The 24,444-nt window shown below is 45.8% G+C and overlaps 2 protein-coding genes across 2 annotated transcripts; both read left to right on the top strand.

Annotated features, from left to right (window-relative positions):
• Positions 1-789: 789 nt before the first annotated feature.
• On the top strand, positions 790-9,525 carry LOC307238409 (retinol dehydrogenase 12-like; the record flags this gene model as incomplete). Its single annotated transcript, XM_080011369.1, has 7 exons — positions 790-812; positions 1,043-1,158; positions 2,027-2,182; positions 2,304-2,408; positions 7,614-7,823; positions 9,159-9,345; positions 9,423-9,525. 7 exons carry the CDS (start codon positions 790-792, stop codon positions 9,523-9,525), a joined length of 900 nt encoding a protein of 299 aa, XP_079867495.1.
• Positions 9,526-12,893: 3,368 nt separating this feature from the next.
• On the top strand, positions 12,894-24,444 carry LOC307238483 (protein transport protein Sec61 subunit gamma; the record flags this gene model as incomplete). Its single annotated transcript, XM_080011475.1, has 3 exons — positions 12,894-12,923; positions 13,084-13,197; positions 24,338-24,444. Exons 2-3 carry the CDS (start codon positions 13,104-13,106, stop codon positions 24,442-24,444), a joined length of 201 nt encoding a protein of 66 aa, XP_079867601.1. The 5' UTR covers positions 12,894-12,923; positions 13,084-13,103.

Here is a 24,444-nt window from a genome sequence, read left to right as displayed (position 1 = left end):
GATAAGAGCCTGTCATGACATGTTCTATCTGCTCCTGGCTAATTCCACCTAGCCTTCTCTCTACAATAAACTGGCATCTACAACCCATTTTTACAACCCATTTTCAGGGCCCTCCAGCATAGAGACACAGAAGGCTGTGTCTCTGTGCCGGAGGGCCCTGAAAATGTCACTTGGGTGGTGGGATTGGTGGCGGTTATGTATACTGTAACAAAACTGTAATCTTGTCATCCTATGTCCACAGGACAGAGTTATTGCAGCAGTTCTTGATGATTTAAGAATTAATAAAGAATCGCATTGCAGGTTGAGAAGTTAAACTGTACTTGAAGATTAACTCTGTCCTAGATGTAATAGCATACAAGTACACCGTGTTGTATGCCTACCACGCTGACAGCACAGGTTAATAAAAAATGTAAATAAAAAAAGAGAAGAGATTCCTGGCTCTGTAATTTATACTATTCATAATAATCTTTACAGGTTATTAACACCCACCTCCCCACCATACCGCCTTCCTTCTTTGATTCCCTGTGCTGCACTGCATCACATTGAATTGCATTGCAGAGTATAATAAGCGTATTACATCCTGTATAAAGTAGATCCGGGGCCTGCAGTGTAGATGATTAACTTGAATTAACAGTCTAATCCATCCTACTGCAAATGTGCAGACACACACAATGTTCTCTCTGTTTGCTCTAGCCTATGTTGGGGTATTAGCACTTGCTTTGTTCTACTGTTCTAGCTGTTTCGGGACATTTCTTCAACGGTGGAGTCAAGAGGGAGACAGACTGACAAATGGCTAACATTTATACTGTAAGGTAAGCCTTGCTTATCTCTGCCGTGCTTTGGCTCATAGGATAGTATATAGGAGATTGTTGTCATAATTGAGATTGCAATAGTTAAGATTTGACATACAGTATACGTTCATAAATACAAATATCAGTGTAGGCAATGGAAACCGTGCCATCCCCTCTCTCTAGCCGTCTCTCTGTCTGTGACATTTGGAGGCAGCCAAACAGCTATTACGTTATATGCTATTCCCTCTCAGGGATCTGTTCTGTGGCCAGTGGTCGTCTGATGCCAGAATAGATGGCAAAACTGTCATTGTCACTGGAGCTAACACTGGCATTGGTAAGGAGACAGCAATGAACCTTGCCAAGAGAGGTAAGTAATGCCAAACAATAGAAACCCAAAGTGGAATGTGTGTTCTGTGTGACTATGTTGGATCAATGCAACCCTGAAGAGGGATGTGGTGTGGATGTGGTGTTATTTAAGCAGCCACACCTGTCTTGGGTCTAGGTAATTGGGCCCAGGATCAGGGTAGCTGTATGCCTGTTGCTCGTCAGAGCAATCAACAAGCAACAGGTAAATCACCCATCCCCACACACATACAGGGAGAGTCTCTGTCATGATAAGTTTCCATCTGCTAGCGCCTTGTTACATATTGCCACTGCCTACAATAAATTGGTGTGTTTGTAACCTCTCTGCCTGTGTTTCTGTCCCTGAAAACGCCACTCCTGTGGCGTGCGGTAGGCAGATCTGCCACAGGGGAAAACGACTATAGTTTTGAATGTAGCTGCATTTAAAACATATTAAAGCTCTTGTTTTTAGGTTTTTATTTGTACTTAAATCATGAAGATGCAAGATGTATCACTTAAATAATTCAGCTTTAGAAGGCTGCTGGTCTCATTTCCCTAATTTCACGAGAGCTAGGCTAGTTGATTCCCTCTACAGCCTTGCATTGATCTAACACAGTTAGCATACAGCCCTATTGCTATCTTGGCTCTGGGCTCACAGGAATTAAATTGGTATTGACCATTTCGTCTGCATCTGGGTAAGACAGAGAATAATGTTGAGAATTAGTACCTCACTTACCCCCATTTTTTTTAATAGTTATGTTTGACTGGTAGTTGTTTATTTATTTATTTATTTATTTTTACATTTTTGAATGGATTGTCATTTCCAAGGGCTTGTGTATTTAACCATTTCACTTGCTCTGCATACATTCTAACATCCATACTTCTCCATCCAGGTGGCAGAGTGATCATAGCCTGTAGAGACATGGTGAAGGCCGAGGCAGCAAGGGCAGACATTGTGGAACGTTCTGGAAACCCTAATGTAGTCTCGAGACAACTGGATCTGGCAGACACCAAGTCTATCAGAGAATTCACTGAAACCATCAACAGGGGTGAGATGACAAATTTGGCACAATGTTCAATGTCTGACAAGTGTCTGTTTTGAGACTCATAACAATTAACATAAGATCATTCAAGGTGACTCAGTTATTCATTTTTGACCCTGCATTTCAGAGGAGAGCTACCTACATCTTCTAATCAACAACGCTGGACTAATGATGTGTCCGTACTCGAAAACAGCAGATGGATTTGAAATGCAGTTTGGGGTCAATCACTTAGGTGAGAACAAATCTATGCAGAAAGGAACAAATTGCTGTAAAAATTATCATCCAACAACTTTGATGTCTTAAACTGCTTTGTGGAGGAAATTGGAGAGCGTGTTTTTTAAGGGTCAATTCAACAAAGTATTATTAGAAACATTTCTCTTTTGTTGTTATAATCTATCTTGACGTATATTTTCAGTCTATTTTTGATTTTTGTTCAACTTAGAAAAAGAAAAGACAATAACATTCTTTAATCAAGCCAACAATATGAGGATTAACAAAAATGATAGCGCTAAACAAATGTGCTACAGGTTGGTCCAGCGGGTAATTCCATCATCTAGTGGAAATTCTGTGCTTTTGGACAATTCTCGACATAAAAAAGGCCAGAGTTATGTTTTTAATATTGTTAAGATTTATGGCTGCTGTATGCAAAGTCATTGGCCATCACTGTACTGAAGTGGACAGCTGTTCAAGCAGGGGCGCCCCCAAGGGTGGGCCACAGCTACCCTGATACAATGGCTGGCCTCCTCTCACGTGTCCCACCCAATCAAAACAGAAGCGCTCTCCGCTTGTTAATTCCATCCACGCCTCCAAAGTGTCAAAAGTCAACTTTACGAGGGAGTGAGTGTTGAGCAGTTGCGTGTAGGGAGGTTTGAGCTTGTGCTGCATTTGTGCATGTGGAGCAGAAATGTTCCCTCGCGACGATGATGTTCTGTTTCAACAAATACTAACTGCTTTTTTGTTGTAGATTTATTCATTTTTGTTTCTTAATTGATTGAAACAAAAAAGGCACCATGCGTAACGGGGAGACACAAACCCCCAAACAAGTGAATAAGGTTTTGGTGTGCCACCCCAAGATTTTCCGTGACCCCATCTTGCCACCGCTATGAAACAATTATGGGAGCACCACTCTGTTCAAGACAAACCTTTGTGGATGTGGATGATTTAAATTGATAAACACTAGTTAGAAATGGCTTCGGAATCGACCTTGCAAAAAAACCCCCAAAAGAAAACAGCACTGGCCCCTACATAATGTACTGTTTGTTCACATATCTTTATCAATAGATAAGAAACAGTTGAATTTGATGATTTCTTATGTTCTAGCCAGAAATTAATAATAAAATTTAGCTGCAGGCAGCAATACACAGGGTCCGGGATAGTTGGCCCTTGATTAAAGTTCAATGGACGGATGTGCTTTGGCTCTCAGTTGTGCTTTGTGACTGCCGAAGTTAATTTGTTAGGGCCTAGTTACATGGTTACTATGATTCAGCGGTAAGTGGGTTTCTTACATTGCAACTAACGACAGTCATCATTCTGAAGTGGGGCTGGATGATTATGGCTAAAATGATAATCACGATTATTTTAGTCAATATTGTGAGCATGATTATTTATCCAGTTTATTAATCCATTTTGGGGAGCACAATTATTTTATGGCACTTTGTAAATCAACAGAAAACTGCCTTCACAATAATAACGTATTTACCTATAAACAAATAAACTAAGGTACAGGTAAGTGGTTTAACTGACTTTAATTGTAGAGAATATATAATGAAATGAATTGTTTGTGGTGGGCTACAATAAAAACACAAAAAGAATAAAAGTAGTTCAAAACACATACACAATCAATCCATGTTCCTTGTATAATGTAATTTCTTGTGGTTATTGTTACAAGTAATTATAATTCAGGAAGATTGTATACATTGATATTTCTGCCATGGATTGGGTTGGAATGGCTGCATACAGTTATCAGACGAATAACACGCTGCGCTTTGTTTAATCCAATTGTCTTCTAGTAATACGTTAACTTAATTTTTTCAAACATAATAAAGGTTAATAGTAATTAAATTTTAGCTGTCACTTTGTAAGTTTGTATGGTTAAAAGTTTGTATCATATACTCTGCTTGGCGATCTGTGTACACCGTCAACTTGCACATGTGCACAAGGATTAATATGTCTGTGCGTGGCGCCATTTTTATGAGCTGGATGAAACTCACATGACACCATGTTGGAACTGCCCCGAGTACAAATCTGGAGGAAAGAACAAACTGAGTCAGTAAAGGATTCTTAGAGTACTTACATAGTTTAATTAGAACAGGTACAGAGCAATGGTGCACACTGGTCTCGATATTATGATATAAGCCCGAGAGGTGATTTTCTCCGATCTTTTCCACTTGAGTGGAAAATTACTGGAAGGACGGCACACAGAGTAAGTAGAAATGTACAGCACAGTATCGAAACTGAAAGTTACAGAGTTAGATTGCGTTTGATCAGCGCTTAGATAATAGACTTCAGTTCTTTGGATCGACTTCAGTTCTTTGGATCCATTCAAGTAATTTCCCCCTGGGATTATTAAAGTATTTCTGATTCTGATGACATCCATTAAGTTCTGACGTCAGTTACATCTGTACATGCTGCCATCTTGTTGAGGACCTGGTTGTTGACCTATCACTAGACTACAATGCTGTCATGTGACCTATTTGCGCCATCATTTGCGTATGCGCACATGTTTAAGCGATGAAAGTTTTAAATCTAAATGATTCCTTCCAAAATAATGGACTGGGAGTCTCTGCCCACAGGTAAGGGTTTAGGGAGGGAGACGGAGTGTTTCTGGCCATGGTGCGCCAACATGACGAGGGTTTTTATTGTCACATTGAACAATAATATACGTTGGCCACAAGTATCAATCACAATTGATCAATTAAGAATATTATAATTATGATCAGGATGATAATAATAATAATTATGATTGTCTCGGGTGCAGGAGGAATGGCGTTCCGCTGCTGGGCTGCTGAAAAGCCCTTGCACCGATCCCCTCTGCAAGACAGACAAACACTAAGAAATCTTCTTGCCTTGAGTCGGACCAATCAGCGCCGCTTTGAGGCAGCTTGGTGGCCGGGGGAAAGGGAACCATGCTGTCGTCCGCAGCCTGTGCTTCACCATGCCCCTTTGTCCGCCACATACCCCCACCGTCCAACTTAGGCCGGGGAGCCGTCCAGCCGACGGCCAACTCACCCCCTACGACCACCTGGAAGTTAAAGGGCTGGAGAGCCAGGTACCACCAGGTGTCCCCCCTCAGTGCCGAGGGCGCTGACTGTAGACAGAGAGGGGACAGCATGGGAAGGGGAGATAGCGTCCCGAGGCAACACAGATCCCAGCGAATCCTGCGTAAGTCCAGGGGTCAGGCGTAGCGCACCGTCTGAACATTGTCCTCCAGGGTATCGGGATGGGCTGGGGACCCCGCAAATCCTGCGTGGGTTCCGGAGTCGGACGTAGTGCCACCAGGTGTCCCCCCTCAGTGCCGAGGGCGCTGACTGTAGACAGAGAGGGGACAGCATGGAAAGGGGAGAGAGCGTCCCGAGGCAACACAGATCCCAGCGAATCCTGCGTAAGTCCAGGGGTCAGGCGTAGCGCCCCCCCTGAACATTGTCCTCCAGGGTATCGGGATGGGCTGGGGACCCCGCAAATCCTGCGTGGGTTCCGGGGTCGGACGTAGTGCCCCCCCCCAGGTATTCTCCTCCGGGCCATCGGGACAGGCTGGGGACCCGGCGAATCCCGCATGGGTCCCTGGGTCGGACGCAGCGCCCCCCCCAGGTATTCTCCTCCGGGCCATCGGGACAGGCTGGGGACCCGGCGAATCCCGCGTGGGTCCTGGGGTCGGACGCGGGTCTGATTCTCTGGCTGGCTCCTGGTCGGCAGCCAGTCGGACCAATCCGTGCCAATTCGAGGCAGCTTGGCGGCCGCGGGAAAGGGAACTGTGATGTCGTCCGCAGTCGGTGCTTGACCAGGCCCCATCTGTCCGCCACATGGACCGATTTGCATCAAACTTGGATGAGGGTATGTCGGGACTGCCCCGATTACACATATTATTCATCTTACTGTGAGTGCAGCAGATCCATGACATCCATAGGCTACTGACGTTAGTTTTTCATTAACAAAAGCAATGGGGTTCCCGCCCCGTCAGGGGCATGACCGCTAAGTAGCTAAAAAATATGATATATCTTCGATTATCTCGACAACCATTAATCCAATCTACTTCACACTTGGCAGGTATATTGCTGGGGACCCAAGGACATGCACATTTTTCATACAGTAGTTATATAAAATACTAGTTATATTAAATAGTAAACATTATGGAAATACAGAAATTTAAAAAATGAAATTGGCTTCTTTTAGGTAGCCAAGATTATTTCATAAATCACCTGGGATGTGATAAGCAGCCAAACACCAACTACAGGTCACTCATAGAGGGTCAAGACTCCACCATTTGAGGATGGGTGGGTCGACTACTACACTTTTTACCAGACGATGAACATATGATGAAGGGACTCCCAGTCCATGAACTACTATCATGCAGTTGAGGCAACTCTGCACAGAGAGGATAAAATTGTCCTTTCTGTTCATATTTTTTGATCAACTGCAGGAAAATGTGTTGGTCTTCTTAACGGCCCAGAAACCTATGCAGAGTATGATCCGATACAGGGGCATTTATCATGCGGTAAAGCTTTGCGGATTTCACATTTGTATTTCTTTCAACATTTACAGTCACTGACAACTACATAGTTTCTACCTGAGCACCTGGGCTGAATCAATTTGAGCTAAGAAGCTACTGTGAAGACATCTGAGAGTACACATGTGGCAGTTCCGCCTGCCACACGCCACTGTAGGGGCTTTTTCAGGGCCCTCTGACACGGGCTATGGTATTGAAACATACCAGTTTATTGTATAAGTTGAGTGGCAAGATGTAACATGTTGGGAGCAGATGGACACACGTCATAACAGGGGCTCCTCCCGTGTGTGTGTGGGGATGGGTGATTTAGCCTGTGCTCACCAGTTTGATCCAGCCACCCCTGATCCTGGGCCCAATTAACTAGACCCAAGACAGGTGTGGCTGCTTAAATCACACCATCCCCACACCACAACATGCAATACCAATGCACGACAACGTGTAGTGTGACAGCAGCACACCTCAGTATATTTTGACCGTAATTGAAAGTGTACTAGGAGTGAGCTCCTAAGCTCTTGTGGCAGAAGTGTACTGCATGCTAATTGTTTGTCTCTTTATCTTGCACCAAATTTTCTTTTTCCATTTCCTAAGAGGCAAGTTTTTTTTTTTTTTAACTGAAGACGATTTTATTAACCTGTTCATGAGTCACAAAAATAAAGAAACAAAAATAGATTATGGTTAATTGCTTCCCTTTGAGCTTGAGTTTATTCTTTTTAGGCCACTTCCTGCTGACACACCTGTTGTTTGAGCTAATGAAGCGTTCGGCCCCCTCAAGGATCATCAACCTAACATCAATGGCGCACGCCTGGGGGCGAATTCAACTCGATGACATTAACAGTGAGAGGATCTACCACTCAAGGAGGGCGTACGGACAGAGCAAGCTTGCAATTATCCTCTCAACCAGATCCCTAGCGAGGAGACTTAAGGGTAAGTATGCATCAGCTGTTTTGAGGTTCCTGAACTTGCTGTCCCTCTGTCGCCAATTCTGTTCATTGAAATATAGCAACCGTTGTGTTGGAATGTGCTGTGTATAGTATATCAACATTATTGTGTTGTCTGTGTAAGGGGTTGGATCTACAGTATCCTTTGCATGGCCACCGGAGGGAATTCTCTGGGGAATTCTCCTGCTATGACGTTTTTCTATTTATTCTCAGGCCCATCCACATGTAAACTGATATTTTTGAAAACATAATATTTTCTCTGTGTTTTTGGCCTCCCGTCCACATGAAAACAACATTTAAGGTCACAGAGCTTTTAAAAAATGCGGTCATGGATGGAGACCTTTTTAAAACTCAGTTTTTCATTTAATCATGTGGACAGGTAAAGCAGAGCTTCTTGAAAGCACTTATGTCATGACCTCAACTTTCACATTCGTGCACATCTCTGCATCATCTCCATTAAAAGTTGAAAAGTCTTCCAACTTTGGGAATCGCGCCCATACAGTGTTATGTGTGAATATTATGATCATATTATACTGTAGTGCTGCAGGGGTGACATATTTTTGTAGGTCAACCCAGAAGTTACCATTGCCCTTGTTCCCTCGACAAAATGCCAACGGGAGTTTTCCATTAAATTGGATTATTGCAGAAAATATGCTTTGTAGCAAACAAAAGTTTATGATACTTTCAGCAAGATAATCTTCACAAATGAACACCACTTTTATGATTTTTGAAGTGTAAATGCAATCGTCAGAAGTAAAAATACATTATATATATATATATATATATATATATATATATATATATATATATATATATATGCTGTATATATAAATCTACAAGTTGGAAAGTTTGAGTTAGAATAGTTGATAGCAAGAGCACGAGTATAAACACAACTAGAGCCTGTAAAGGTGGACTAGTGAGTAGATGACTTTCCGTGTTCGGTATGATGACGTTTAATGTCTTTGACAACCTCTGTTGTCTCATTTAGCCACTTGTTAGCAATCGACTTTTTTAAGACAGGTAAAAGAACAAAACATGAAAATCTCTTAAGCTTGTGTTAACCACAGGCCATTTCAGGCATCTAACCAAGATCCTGTTCAAAAAACCCATTGATTTTGAGATGAAGGAACCGGAGGTGCAAAAATGCCAACTAATTTCTGGGTTTTCGGACTTATTCCTACAGCACTCTATACAGTCCGTATGCTCCTAATGTTCTTCTGTGGTGTTTGACACCAAGTTTTATGAGATATTAAGAAACACAGTTATTTTGAAGTGATTTGGGGCTATTTCTACATTATCCACTCTGCTTTCTCAAACACAGGTACCGGTGTTACAGTGTATGCCGTCCACCCAGGTATCGTGCGCACAAAGCTGAAAAGGCACATGAGCCTTGCCCTGCTGATCTCCTGGAAGATAGTGAGTCCCTTTACCAAGACCATCCCACAGGGGGTTCAAACCACAATCTACTGCGCCCTGGAGCCGGAAATAGAAAGTGGGGGATACTACTGGTAAATGTTGGAGTTATTATACCTTAAGATACTACAGCTCCTACCGGAGGTTTCATGAAGTCTGTCTTTTTGTGCAGTGACTGCAAGCTGTCTAGCTCCAGTGGGGCGGCGAGAGATGATGTAATGGCCGAAAAACTGTGGGAGCTCAGCTGCCAGATGCTCAGAATTACCTGGGAGTGACCCTGTACTATTTTCCACTTTCGATAGAGCCATGTATGTTTGGTGACTGCATTCAGGTGGAAAGGAGGTGTCAATGAGATTCACTGGGTTCAGTGATTGTTAACTGGACCAAAGGGTGGTCAAGGGGACCATGTAGGACATTTATGTACCAAGCCATATGGTTCCTTATGAGCAGCATATCTGATTATGTTTCCCTTAATGAAACATGTTCCACCCTTGCCCTTTTTCAATGGCAGTTTGGTGTGTATAATTTTTAAGAAAAGTTGGCACAATGGCACATTCCAAAAGACCTCTACGTTCTAATGGGAGGAAAACGTAAACCCCGCTTCAACCCATTTCCCTAATTCACTTCCATTGCCATATGAAAAACGGAAGTTGAAATAGCACTTTAACTAGCCTTGCATTACGGCCAGTGACCTGAAAGAAACTAAATACCTTCCACAAAAACTTTTGTGGCACATAGTCGATGATGAATTGAATAGAAATTAGTATGTATGAACAAATTGTCACCTAACTAATAATAAAATAAATATTAATCAATAATCCTTGTCATATTGTAAATCTGTGCAACTATACAGTAGCAACATTAGAACTATTGTTAAGTAATTACTCAATGAAGAGAAATATACATGATTGTATTGTTACAATATGTTAACATTGTAAATATGTAGTTGTTTATTTGATAGCATTTATGTCATTATTATTTAAGAATATTCTTACCTAAACTTAACCATTTCTAGCCTAAAACCTAAACTAATCCATCTCTAACCTCGTAAGAAAGTAGTATTTGGGTGGAATAAATATTCAAAACTATAAGTAGTTAGACAGAAACTAGTGTTTGGGTGGAATAAATCTTTAAAACTGTAATTCGCTAGGTGGCACTGTCGCAAAAAACTAGGGTCCTAGGGGTCCGAGAAATACGGTCCTGAAACGGCATCCTCCTCTTTTGCAGGAACATACTACAGTGGTACATCGACTTACGACTGCATCTACTTACGACTAATCCAAGATACCAGTAGCGATAGTCGCGAAAATTTGTGTCGACTTGCGACCGACTGCTCCAAGATACGACCGTGGAAATTTGCAGTTGGTGCGTCAGCGGCCAGTCAGCGGCCAGTCAGCGGTCAGTCAGCGGCCAGTCAGCGGCCAGTCTGCAGCCAGTCAGCAGCCAGTCAGCAGCCAGTCAGCAGTCAGTCAGCAGCCAGTCAGCAGCCAGTCAGCAGTCAGTCAGCGGTCAGTCAGCGGCCAGTCAGCGGCCAGTCAGCGGCCAGTCAGCGGCCAGTCAGCGGCCAGTCAGCAGCCAGTCAGCAGTCAGTCAGCAGCCAGTCAGCAGCCAGTCAGCAGCCAGTCAGCGGTCAGTCAGCGGCCAGTCAGCGGCCAGTCAGCGGCCAGTCAGCGGTCAGTCAGCGGCCAGTCAGCGGCCAGTCAGCGGCCAGTCTGCAGCCAGTCAGCAGTCAGTCAGCAGCCAGTCAGCAGCCAGTCAGCAGCCAGTCAGCAGCCAGTCAGCGGTCAGTCAGCGGCCAGTCAGCGGCCAGTCAGCGGCCAGTCTGCAGCCAGTCAGCAGCCAGTCAGCAGCCAGTCAGCGGTCAGTCAGCGGCCAGTCAGCGGCCAGTCAGCGGCCAGTCAGCGGCCAGTCAGCGGTCAGTCAGCGGCCAGTCAGCGGCCAGTCAGCGGCCAGTCTGCAGCCAGTCAGCAGCCAGTCAGCAGCCAGTCAGCAGCCAGTCAGCGGTCAGTCAGCGGCCAGTCAGCGGCCAGTCAGCGGCCAGTCAGCGGTCAGTCAGCAGTCAGTCAGCGGGCGACCTACATGGTGTGTGCACGTAGTTCGTGGCTTATCCATATTTTTTTCATATTTACTGTGTTTGTGCTGGTTATTTTGTTTATTTTCACCCTTCATGATGAGTCCTAAGAAGAAGGATGATGGGAAAAAGAAAAGGGCAATGATTCCCATTGAAACTAAGAAGGAAATCATAGAAAAATATGAGCGTGGTGTATATGGGAAAAATTGCTTCGACATACAACTGTTTCAACATATGGCCGTTCTTAAAGAACTAATTATAGTCGTAAGTCGAAGTACGACTGTATTGGGAAATTCGGCTTCACACTGGACACGAAAAGTGCAAATAGACACGAAAAGAGCAAACCACAGAGCAAAATCCATTCATTCCTGTGGAGAGTTGGATTCAGCACATGATGTGCTGCTGATCTGGGTGTGTTCACATTTTCCAACTCGTGCAACATTTTTTTTTTTTTTTTAACAGAAAGGATAATAAACAAACATTCGTGTAAAACAATATCAGCACATACAGATCATATTTAAATGAGACAAATACATATGACGACCATAAAGTAAAAATATTACAAATCATGCGACAAGTTTTGGTCTGACACAGTACTACTGGAAGTGAAGTAGATCACTTTCCTTTTTATAACTGGTCTTAGAACTAAGTAGATACTACAGTGGTACCTCGATTTACGACTATAATTCGTTCTATAAGAACGGTCGTATGTTGAAACAGTCAATTTTTCCCATGTACACCACGCTCATATTTTTCTATGATTTCCTTCTTAGTTTCAATGGGAATCATTGCCCTTTTCTTTTTCCCATCATCCTTCTTCTTAGGACTCATCATGAAGGGTGAAAATAAACAAAATAACCAGCACAAACACAGCAAATATGAAAAAAATATGGATAAGCCACGAACTACGTGCACACACCATGTAGGTCGCCCGCCGACTGCAAATTCCCACTATTACTACTCATATCTTGGATTAGTCGTAAGTAGATGCAGTTGTAAGTCGAGGTACCTCTGTACATGATTAGAAGGCAATGAAATAGTGGTATTACAGTAGTAGTAATACTAAAACTACCCTTTGTACTACAACTACTACTAGAACTAATAATAATAAAGAAAAGGGAAAAAAGGTTAATATATATTTATTTATTTGGGTCATCGATTTAGACCGAGAAATTAAAGGATCGCGGTGACTCCTCTGCGAATGCTTTTCAACCATTAATCTCCGTTTCTGATTTATTAGCCTTAAACTACTCCAAGTAATTCTCTAAATAATCCTTGCATTAGTTAACGAAGTTCGCGTTTCATAATCGGTTGATGATTTGAATATACAACATTCTATTAGATTGTTACAAGAAAAACAAATTGAGGGAACACTTCCAGAATATCGGTATAATGCCAAATTTTAGCCAGGGACATGAACGCAGTTCGCCGTACGCAGGACTCCTGGTCCGATTTGGTGGATGCGGACCACTAAACTGGCATCCCTCGTTTTCTTCGCGCATGCGTGTCTGCTAATTGCCGCCAGTCACCTTTCCACACACGTGGCTCTTGGTGTCGACGCGCTCCCGAAGAGACCAAGCTGCACCACATTCCCCTGGCACGGTAAGCGAGCTCACGTTTTGATGCATCATTTTAAATACACGTAGATACGTGTTTCCAGTTGCATGTAAGTAGGACCTTAAATGGTCTACGTAAATGTTGTAAACATAATCGGCACTGTCGGTCTTGGTTTAATTTTCAATAATCGAAACATCTCATCCAGGCAGAAGAAACCATTGCAACATGGACCAAATCATGCAGTTTGTGGAGCCTAGCAGGCAGTTTGTGAAGGACTCGATTCGGCTGGTGAAGAGATGCACCAAGCCGGACAGGAAAGGTAATTGGGGTTTGTTGCATTTGTTGCTGGAAAAACTGATCTCAGTAGTCTATGGTAGGATTGGGTCAGGGTTAGGGTTAGGTTCAGGGCTAGGGTCAGGGTTAGGGTTAGGGTCAGGGTCAGGGTTAGGGTCAGGGTTAGGGTTAGGGTTAGGGTCAGGGTTAGGGTCAGGGTTAGGGTCAGGGTCAGGGTTAGGGTTAGGGTCAGGGTTAGGGTCAGGGTCAGGGTTAGGGTTAGGGTCAGGGTTAGGGTTAGGGAAAATTCAAAGCAGTTTGATATCTAGCCAAACACCGGACTGGACCGGTATACCGAATTTTACCACTAGGTGTCGCACTTGAATCAGCAGCCGCTCTCGGACAACTGGGTGACACATCGTGTTTTTATTTCTCACATTATCCATTCAACCTAAATTTTCTTCTTCTAAACATCAAAATAATAAATACAATTAGACTTCGGCCGAGTGTAATTTAAGAAACTGTAGAAAACTGCTGGCAAAGTGCTACTCAAACCCAAATAGTCAGGCGCATTTTGCAACACAAACTAGCACTAGTTGCAACAGTGGCCTTGCGGGGCTAATGTGAAGTATTTCTGAACAGCACTCCTGCTGTTTTCTTTGTCGGCCAAAACCGGTGGCGGAGGCTCTGCACTCGCCGTCTTTAATGAGCTAACACCATAACAACATAAAAAAAATTATATGCGTGAGAGGAGGCGCTGGCTCCGTTAGTCAGTTTATAAATAAACATGATGTTAATCAAGTTGTCGTATTGCTTATTATTAATGCAATAGATTCAAGATGTTTAACAGGAACACAAAATTGAAATAAAAGGAATATACTATTATGTATATACAGATGTGCCGTGAAGTGGCATGTGAATAAAGAGGTAGTGTGTGTTGAGATATACGGAACAGTTATACAAAAGTATGGCACAGCTTTACAGTAACAGTACAGAATGCAGTACAGTTAACAACATACAGTAAGGCAGTGGGGCATGTGTTTGTCTCAGTGGGTGCCCCTGGTGAGTTCAGCAATGACATTACTTATTTCTTGCGGGAAGAAACGCCGTCTCTTTCTCTCTGTTCTCACTGTGTGACTGCAGAGGCACTTGCTCGACCGCAGCAGCTGGAACAGTCCTTTGTCGGGGTGGTGAGTATCCTTCATGATCTTGCGGGCTCTGCTACTACACCTCCTGGCGTTATGAGTCCTGTGGGGAAGGGAGGGTCGTTCCAGTGGGACGTTCGGCTGAACGCACAACCCTCTGCAGGGCTTGTCCTGAGCAGTACAGTTCCCAAACCAGGCAATGATTTTGCCTGTGAGGATGCACTCCACTGCTCCAGAGTAGAAGGACTTGGGGATCCTCACCGAAACCCTGAATTTCTTCAGCTGCCGGAGGTGGTAAAGACGCTCCCTCGGCTTTCTCACCAGAGTGTCTGTATGTATAGTCCATGTAAAGTCCTCCATGGTGTGGACTCCCAGGTACTTGAAGCTGGCTGTTCACCCTGTCAACAGAAGTCCTATTAATCACCAACGGCGCACACAATCAGCTCCTTTTATTTGCTGACGTTCAGGAGGAGGCTGTTGTCCTGGCACCAGAGTGACAGGTCTGCCATCTCCTCACGGTAGGCCTTCTCTTCGTCATCGGTGATAAAGCCCACCACGGCGGTGTCGCCAGCCAACTTGATGATGGTGTTGGAGCTGGACCTGGCCACACAGTCATGTGTGTACAGGGAGTACAGTAGGGGGCTGAGCATGCAGTCCTAGGGGGATCCTGTGTTCAGGGTGAGGGGGATGGACGTGTGCCTCCCCACCCTAATCACGTGGGGCCTGGTTGTGAGGAAGTCCAGGATCCAGGCACACAGCGCAGTCAGTGTTCAGTCCTAGCTCCCGCAGCTTGACAGCCAGTCTGGTGGGGACTATGGTATTGAAAGCTGAACTGTAGTCGATGAACAGCAATCTCGCATAGCCCCCCTTCTGGTCATCCAGGTGCGTGAGCGTGGTGTGCAGTACCTCGGAGACCGCGTTGTCCTTGCATCGGTTTGGTGGGTATGCAAACTGCCATGGTTCTCTGGTGTGGGGGAGGCAGGCGCAGATGTAATCCTTAATCAGCCTCTCGAAACACTTCATGACCACTGAGGTAAGGGCCACCGGACTGCAGTCATTCAAGCAGGCTGGAGAGGCATTTTCGGCACAGTGATGATGGTGGACCTCTTGAAGCAGGACGGGACCACCACCACAGGGAGGTGTTTTATATCCTAGTGAGCACCGGGACTAGCTCATTAGCACAGGTCTTCAGTACTGGCCCAGACATGCCATCTGCGCCAGCAGGTTTCATGGTGTTCACACGCATCAGAGCCCTCCTGACGTCAGCAGACACTGTGCGCTCATGCCTAGTGGTGTAACTCCAATTAGCCGGCGAGCTAGCGGTGTTGTTGCCATAAAATGACTTCAGTTCGTTGGCTAGGGAGGCAGCCACACTTGTGGCTGGGGTGGGACTGCTCTTGTAGTTAGTAATAGTCTGTAGCACAGCCACAAGCGTCTGGTATCCCATTGCTCCTGTAGCTCCACTGTGTCTCTGTCAGTCCGTTTGGCATCCTTCACTGCTCTCCGCAGTTCGTATGACGCCGCTTTGTAATTGTCCATATTTCCGGATACAAGACCTTCGTTGTAAGCAGCCGTGGCGCGTGGTGGCTGGATGTATTGACCCATGGTTTCTGGTTTGCAAATATCCCAACTTTCACTGTGGGTACGATTCTGTCCGCTAATGTAGCTATGAAGCTCAACCGTTCTTGTACGATGTCTAGCAGTGGTCCAAAGTTCTTTGGCACACGTGATGTGTTGATGGAAATTAGGCAGAACTTTTTTAAGGTTCGCGCTGTAAAAGTCCCAGGCCACCACCACAGCCGCGTCGGGATGTTCATTCTGAAGTCCGCACGACACATCATTTAGGTCCAATAGTGCTGTGTCGGTGTCTGCTTGCGGTGGAATATAAACGGCTGTGCTGAATTCCCGGGGGAGGTAGACTGGACGGCATGAGATGGTCAGCTGTTCCAGGTTCGGCGAGCAGGAGTGGGAGAGAGTCTTGATGTTGTCTGGGTTACACAGCTGCTGTTTGTCATGAGACAGACGCCTCTACCCTTGGATTTCCCAGATTTTCCTGGCTCCCACGATCTGTTGATGCTGAACACAGAGAAGGCCTCGGCTGGACGAATGGCGTGGTCCAGCGCCAGCGGGTTCAGCCATGTCTCCGTCAGGCAGAGAACAGTTTTTCGTATCCCTTTGGAATGTAATCCTTGCCTGGAGGTCATCCATCTTATTTTCCAGGGATTGGACATTGGCAATAAGGATGCTAGGCTGAAGTGGATGGTAAGGTTGCTTCCTCATTCTGATCCGAATGCCGCCTCACTTACCGCAGCGTTTTCTCCTTCGGCCTACTCGTGGAACAGTGACTGCATTGATGTTATTGTCCTTGTTGATTGTGTCCAACAAGATTCTCCCAAAGTGGTTCTTTCAGGGAATTATTTTAATATCCACGAGTACATCGCGGTCGTAGGAGATCGGAGGAGTTTTTGTCAAACATAGTGACGTAAAACAAAATAAATACTAAAATGTGCGTAATAACAGCGTCGCCGGTGCTATATCCAATAAAAGTTGGATTTAGTGCCATGATGCCGTTGGCACAGGTTTCTGATGAAGGCTACTTTTTAATTTGCTAAACTTCTTATTGGTTGGTTCTTAACTGGTTGGGGCTCGTAGACCAGACCGGCTAAACTGGAAATCTCTGGTCTACGGAAGTTATGGATCTGCCACACTCACAGAAAAGATGAGTAAATTGCGTATTCGGGGCAGTCCCAACATGGCGTTGTCCAAGTTGGATCCAGATCGGCTTATTGTGGAATTATTTAGTGAATATGCACTAATGACTGCTCGCACAGGTCACATGATAGCATTGTAGTCTAGTGATTGGTCAACAACCAGATGCTCACCAGATGGCAGCACGTGCAGATGTAACTGACGTCAGACCTTGATGGATGTCATGGATCCGACCTACCCACAGAAAATCTGAATACGATTTGTGCCAGGGGCAGTTTCAACATGGCGTTGTTTTACTTTTATCCAGATCGGTTCATTATTGTGGAAAAAGTTTGTGATCAACAATCGCAACCTCACGAGATGGCGCCAGGCACAGCACGCATTCGCAAGTTGACAGAGTACATAGATCACGTGATAGCAATGCAGTCTATTGACACACACGTCACAATTGGACTTTAACTAAAATAATCTAAAATATGAACTCTTAACCAAAGTTACAAGGTGACAGGTCTTTTTTTATTACTATTTAACCTTTTGTTAAAAGCTATCAAGAAGAAATTACATAATACAAGGGAACATGTATTTATTGTGTGTTTTGAAATATTACTTTGGGTTCCCTTCCAGATGCCTCAAAGATATCTTACAATTCCAACAAATGTGTAGGCCACTACACATTTTATTTCATTATATATCTATGCATATGCAAAATCCGATGTGGGTCATTGCACGGGGCCCAACTTTACAGCTGCCCTGCCCCATCTGTGGTCCTTCTTCCCTCTTTCGAGGCACTAGCTGGACTATGCTTAGCAGGGGCGTCCTCCTCCCTGAACCAAATCTGGACTTGCCCGCATACCTGAGCAAGAGATGGGTGGCTACAGAAGGTCATCAGATGGGCTTCACTGGTGTTTCATCGATTTAAGCCCATGACACCTCGGGAGGGCTCAACAGCAGATCCAGGGTCCTGGATCTACCCCTGCTGACCACCACCCGCCTCTGCCGTTGTTAATTCCTCCCCAGGTTGGCTCTGCCACCGCACCTCCCACTGTATCCAAACCCATCGGGATGCTGTTTCCGCCTGTTTGGTGACGTTGGCTACTAGCCGATGTCCTGCCAGGTCAGGACCGTCTCTCGCACGCCCTCCCACTTTGTCCAGCTGCCCTGATTCTTCATGGTTACAGCCTTGACATGCCGAATCTCTGCCTTGCGGACCTCCTCCTGCATCATTTCTGCGCCGCTTCTTTGGGTCAGCATTGTTCCAGCTCATTCTTGTGGAGAAACTCAGTCCCAGCCTGCCCTGGGCTACTGTCCCCACGATATCAGCCTGGTGCAGTTGACCCTCTGCCTCTGTCAGTGCTCTGCTGGCTGACCACTTGCGGCCTGTCCTGACCACAATGCTTGCCTGCCGTACTCTCTCAGCCTTGCTTTCTCGCAGCATCATAGCCTGACGTGTCTTTGTCGCCTTATACTGCTTGACCACTGATGTCACAGGCAGCTGCAGCTTGCTGCCTGTGCTGTACAGTCCAATGGAGCAAAAGCTTCTAGGGACGCTCAGCCATCTCTTCAGGGAGGTGTTTATCTTCTTTTCCAGCCCCTCGACAGTGGATACAGGTACCTCACCTACAGCAGAGGCCAGAGCAGTCTAGGGAGGACCCCGTGCTGGTAACCCCAGGCTTTATACTTGCCAGGTAGGCCGCTCTTCTCCACTGATGTCATCCAGGTGTCTGTTTGGATAAGCATCTCCCTCACGCTCTGCCTATCATTGTGGTCTGCTCTGTACCACTTCCCCAAGCTCTTCACTGGTTTCTCTTGGACTGTTGGGATCATAGTATCTTTGATCTTGAAGTGGGACTGGTTCTGTACACGCCCCTTCCTCAGTACCAGGTTTCTTGACTTTTTGGGTTTGAATCTCATCCTTGCCCACTCAGTGAGCTCGACCAAGTCCCCCAAGATCCATCAATCTTCAGGTACTGATTTTGCCGTGATGGTGAGGTCATCCATGAACGCTCTTACAGGTACCTGTTGGATGCCGGTCGCCAGCACCACACCCTGGCGCAACTTCTCTGCTGACTTGACAAGAAAGTTCATCACTGTGGAAAACAGGATCACTAAAATTGTGAAGTCGGTGACAATGCCCACCTCCAGTCAGTGGTGAAACGCATTTTAAACTTGTCGAGATAGTACTGCAAGAGCTTCTGGAATCGTTTTGGGACATGGTAGGTCTTCAGCGTCAGTTCCGCTAGCTTGTGGGCTATCGTCCCGTAGGCATTTGTTAGATCCACAGGACTGCCAGGTCACCACCGTTTCGTGTTGTCAATGATTTTGGCGATCACGCTGGTATGCTCAAGACAGCCTTCTGGACTGACATGTCCATGTACCTGTTGTCTAACATGAAAGTGGTCAGCCTCTTCGCCGGAATCTCAAAGAAGATCTTGCCTTCGATGTTGTGGCGTGAGATAGTACAGAATTGCTTGATCCCTATCTAATTTTCTTCCTTTGGAATGAAGCATCCCTCCGCAACCAACCAGTCGTCAGCAAGGAGGTCCTTCCTCCATGCCACTCTCAGTAACTTCCAGAGTCGTTTCCTGAGCCTTTAGGCTGTGGGGCTGATTTTGCTCTGGCCTTCTTGAGAAAGGTGTTCACTTCCTGCCAGCTTGGTTCCTCAACTCTAAAAGGGATAGTTGGTTCTGTTGGTTTTATGAGTTTCTGCATCTCTTCCAAGCTGTCCTCCCTTCTGGGATCACAGTGGACCTGACGGAGGTGCTCCTCCGACTCCTCCTTTGTTTCTTTCAGCTCCCCTGTTCGTCACCCAGAAGTCTTGACAGGTATTTGAATGGGTTCTTGGTGAAGTCTGTCCTTTCCTGTATCCATCGCTTCCTGTTCCTGCGGTGACATTCATCTTTTTGCAAGGTCTTGATGGGCTCCCTCAGTTAGTCTTGGATCTCCTTCAGTGCTGGTCTCTCCTCCGCGGCTGCTTCACGGAATGCCTTCCTCAGCCTCCGCAGATCCTCCCTAGGATTTCTATGGTCTTCAAGCGTTGGCTGGGTGTTTGTCTTGCACTCTGCTCTTCCTTTCCAAAGTGATCAGCACCTATACTCCAGATGATCGACGTCATGGCCTTGAGCTTCTTCCCCACATCTCCTGCCAATGCTGTTTCCAGCACCTGGTCATCTCCCACTCCTTCCTTGCTCCTGCAGCTGGCCAGTTCACTCGTTCTTTCCAGACCTCTCTTGTACCGGTGTTCTGTCCAGGATGTCTAGTGTCTTGAGTGCCTTCCATCTCTGTCTGGTGCCTTTTGTCCTCTAATACATCAGCAATGCTATTCCTGTTCCCCTCTTTGTCATGTGCATGGAGATTCCGGGGACTGTGGTTTGCCTCCTGGCCTGGCCTCTCCTCCGTCTCACCAGGTTGCCCTGTGCATTGCCCATTATGTTCAGGTTGCACCTGGCCCACCTTTACAGGTACCCTGCCCTGCCCCATCTGTGGGCCAGTGGCATCGCTCTCTCCTCTCCTTCTTCCCTCTTTCAAGGCACTAATGGGACTATGCCTAGCAGGTTAATGCCATGCCAAGTCAGTTAAACCAATTACCTTTGTTCATTTATTTATAGGTTTATAAAATACCTTATTGTGAAGGCAATTTTCTGTTGATTTACAAAGTGCCATAAATGAACTCCGTTTCCCAAAATGGATTAATAATCATGATAAATAATCGTGCTGAACTCTGGGGGGGCAACGATGGACAATACATGACTTTATTGGGGGAGCGCGCGCGGTCGAGTTTGCACGCATAAAATGTTATGTGGCAAATACGGTCTCCCCGTTACAGAAGTGCAGAATTTATTATTGTCATGTATTTACACAAAACATCCAGTTTGTACTAAATTAAGTCCCATAGCAACGAGGAGACGTGCGTCCCGACGGTGGGGTCACACAGGGTTTTTTTTTTTTTTTTGGAACAATACCGAGTAAGGACTTGGTTAGTCCCTTAACTCAGTTGTGTTTAAAAATGTTGTTTCATACATGTAGGAAACAAACAAAAATAAATAGATCTAATGTAAAAAGACAGGCAGGGGAGCCGGTGCGCACCGCTGTCTGGAGGAGAAACAAAAAAAACTCTGCTCCAATTCTCTGAGTTAGTTTCTTACTTGGAAAATGAAAAAACGTAAACCTAAGGAAACAAAATAAATCAATCTTTCTCTATGATATTATATTGTATGTTGCTATGTTATTATCACAAGATCTGCATAATATTAAGTGGCACTCAAGTGCGGTGGGGGGGGGCTGTGATGTGCGCACAGCAGAGTGCAGATCACAGGCACCCCGACGAGGCGTCTCCTCCTCGTCATCTGCACCCCGCTGTGCTGATCCGTTTGACCCGAGCGGCAAAATACCTAGCACCTGAGCTTTATTTATTTTTTGGTTTGAGCACCTGCACCTCACAGTTTCTGTACAGGACTGTAGAGGGGGGAAGTGAGAACGCTAAGCAGATGAAATCCGCTCGCGGATGAAATCGTTCCCACGGTGAAAGTTCGGATATTTCCAAACCAGAAACCGTGGGTTGATAAATCCATCCGCTGCGCTCTGAATGCGCGCACGGCCGCTTACAACGACGGACTTGTATCTGGTAACATGGACAACTACAAAGCGGCGTCGTACAATCTGCGGAGGGCGGTGAAGGACGCTAAACGGACGTACAGAGACACCGTGGAGCTGCAGATGGAGCGGGGGGACACAAGACGCTTGTGGGAGGGGCTGCGAACAATAACAAACTACAAGAGCAGCTCCTCCCCAGCCACGAGTGTGGACGCCTCCCTGGCCAACCAACTGAACTCCTTTTATGCGCAGTTCGAGTCTGGCAGCAACACCGCTAGCTCGCCGGCTAATTGGAGTTACACCGCTGGGGACGAGCGCGCACTCTGTGTCCGTGCACGAGGTCAGGAGGGCTTTGATGCGGGTGAACACCAGGAAAGCTGCGGGCCCAGATGGCATATCTGGACGAGTACTGAAGACCTGTGCTAACCAGCTAGCTCCGGTGTTCACCACAATATTCAACATTTCCCTGGCTGAATCAGTGGTCCCATCCTGCTTCAAGAGGTCCACCGTCCTTCCTGTCCCGAAGATCGCCTCTCCAACCTGCCTGAATGACTACCGTCCGGTGGCCCTCACCTCGGTGGTCATGAAGTGTTTCGAGAGGCTGATTAAGGATTACATCTGCGCCTCCCTCCCCCGCACCTTGGACCCGTTGCAGTTCGCGTACCGGCAGAACAGATCCACGGATGACGCGGTCTCCCAGGTACTGCACACCACGCTCACACACCTGGATGGCCAGAAGGGGGCCTATGTGAGAATGCTGTTCATTGATTATAGTTCAGCTTTCAACACCATAGTTCCCACCAGACTGGCTGTCAAGTTGTTGGAGCTAGGATTGAATGGTCCGCTGTGCACCTGGATCCTGGAGTTCCTCACAGGCCGCCCCCAGGTGGTCAAGGTGGGGAAGTACATGTCAAGCTCCCTCACCCTGAACACAGGATCCCCCCCAGGGCTGCGTCCTCAGCCCCCTACTGTACTCCCTGTACACACATGACTGTGTGGCCAGGTCCAGCTCCAACACCATCATCAAGTTTGCTGACGACACCGTGGTCGTGGGCCTGATCACCGACTGCGATGAGAAGGCCTACCGCGAGGAGGTGGCTGACCTGTCACTCTGGTGCCAGGACAACAGCCTACACCTGAACGTCAGCAAAACCAAGGAGCTGATTGTGGACTTTAGGCGTGGATCACAATCAAGGACGCACGCGCCCTTGTGGATTAATGGGACTTCTGTCGATAGGGTGAGCAGCTTCAGATATCTGGGAGTCCACATCACAGAGGACTTAACATGGACTGTTCACACAGACACTCTGGTGAGAAAGGCGAGGCAGCGTCTTTACCACCTCAGGCAGCTGATGAAAATTCCGGGTCTCGGTGAGGATCCTCAAGTCCTTCTACTCTGGAGCAGTGGAGAGCATCCTGACAGGCAACATCACTGCCTGGTTTGGGAACTGTACTGCCCAGGACAGGCGGGCCCTGCAGAGGGTGGTGCGTTCAGCTGAACGTACCACTGGAACTACCCTCCCCCCCCTTGCAGGAGTTATACACCAGGAGGTGTTGTAGCAGAGCCCGTAGGATCATGAAAGATCCTCATCACCCCAACAATGGACTGTTTCAGCTGCTGCGGTCAGGCAAGAGAACAGAGAGACTGAGACGGAGTTTCTTCCCTCAAGCCATCAGAACTGTCAACGCTGACCTCACCAGGGGTCCTAACTGAGCCATGCACTAGGCTCCACTACCTTCTGTACTGTATGTAGCATACTGTACCGCATACTGTATCACTGTTCAGGGTTGTTCGTGATGCCGTATTGCTGCGCCGTACTGTTGTATACTGTGCTGTATTATCCCAAACACTACCTCACACTATTCACATTCACATGCCACTTTAATTCACATGCCACTTTAAATGCACATATCTGTATATACATAGGCATATTCCTTCAACCTATTCCATTTTATTTCAATTTATTTTTTATTGTATTTTATTCTATATATTTTTATCTTATTCTATAAGTATTCCACTTACTGTATTACGTTTTAGGAGTCAGTTAGTCGGTCTATTAGAAAGGAATTTTCCACTTTTTATTTTATTTTATTTTTGTACTTTTTCCTAGGACTTTTTGTGTGCTATCACCGGGTGCGTTGCATTACATTTCACTGCATATATGTATGGAAGTATGTATATGTATGTGACAAATAAAAATCTTGAATCTTGAATCTTGAATCAGAGAGGGCTAGAGCCCCCGCCCCCTCTCCGCTCTAGTTTCAGAACACGGTAAACTGCATTTACACTGTTTCAATTCTCAGATTTTTCTTGGTGGATATAAAAAAAAATAAAAATCCATCTGTAATCAATGTCGATTGCGATTGACCCAAGCCTACCCTGTGTATTGTTGCCTACATATATTATTATCATTATAGCAGGATCTGTACTCACAATGCACTTGTGTTGGAATGTATTTGATGTTCTGTCCCTCATGTATTAAGTTTAGTCAGTATTTTGCTATAGTGTATCTTAGAGACCCTTTATATATACATACTATTATATATATGAAATATAAATATTTTTGTCTGGAAGTTATTGCTTTTAGCCCTCTTATATCAGCATTACATTGACATATAGGCCTACATGACGTTTTCACTGTCTTTTAAATGTGGGAACTTTGAAACATCTGATTAACCCCACCCCAGTCCCACATTGCCTTTTCCAATTTTGAACACATCCCAAACCCTTTTCTCTGACAGAGTTTCAGAAAATTGCCATGGCAACGGCGATAGGGTTCGCCATCATGGGCTTCATCGGATTTTTTGTCAAGCTCATTCACATCCCCATCAACAACATCATTGTGTAA

The sequence above is a fragment of the Zeus faber genome, assembly GCF_960531495.2.
Source record: "Zeus faber genome assembly, chromosome: 12".
NCBI lineage: Eukaryota > Metazoa > Chordata > Actinopteri > Zeiformes > Zeidae > Zeus > Zeus faber.
This window is presented reverse-complemented; position numbering and strand designations above follow the sequence as displayed.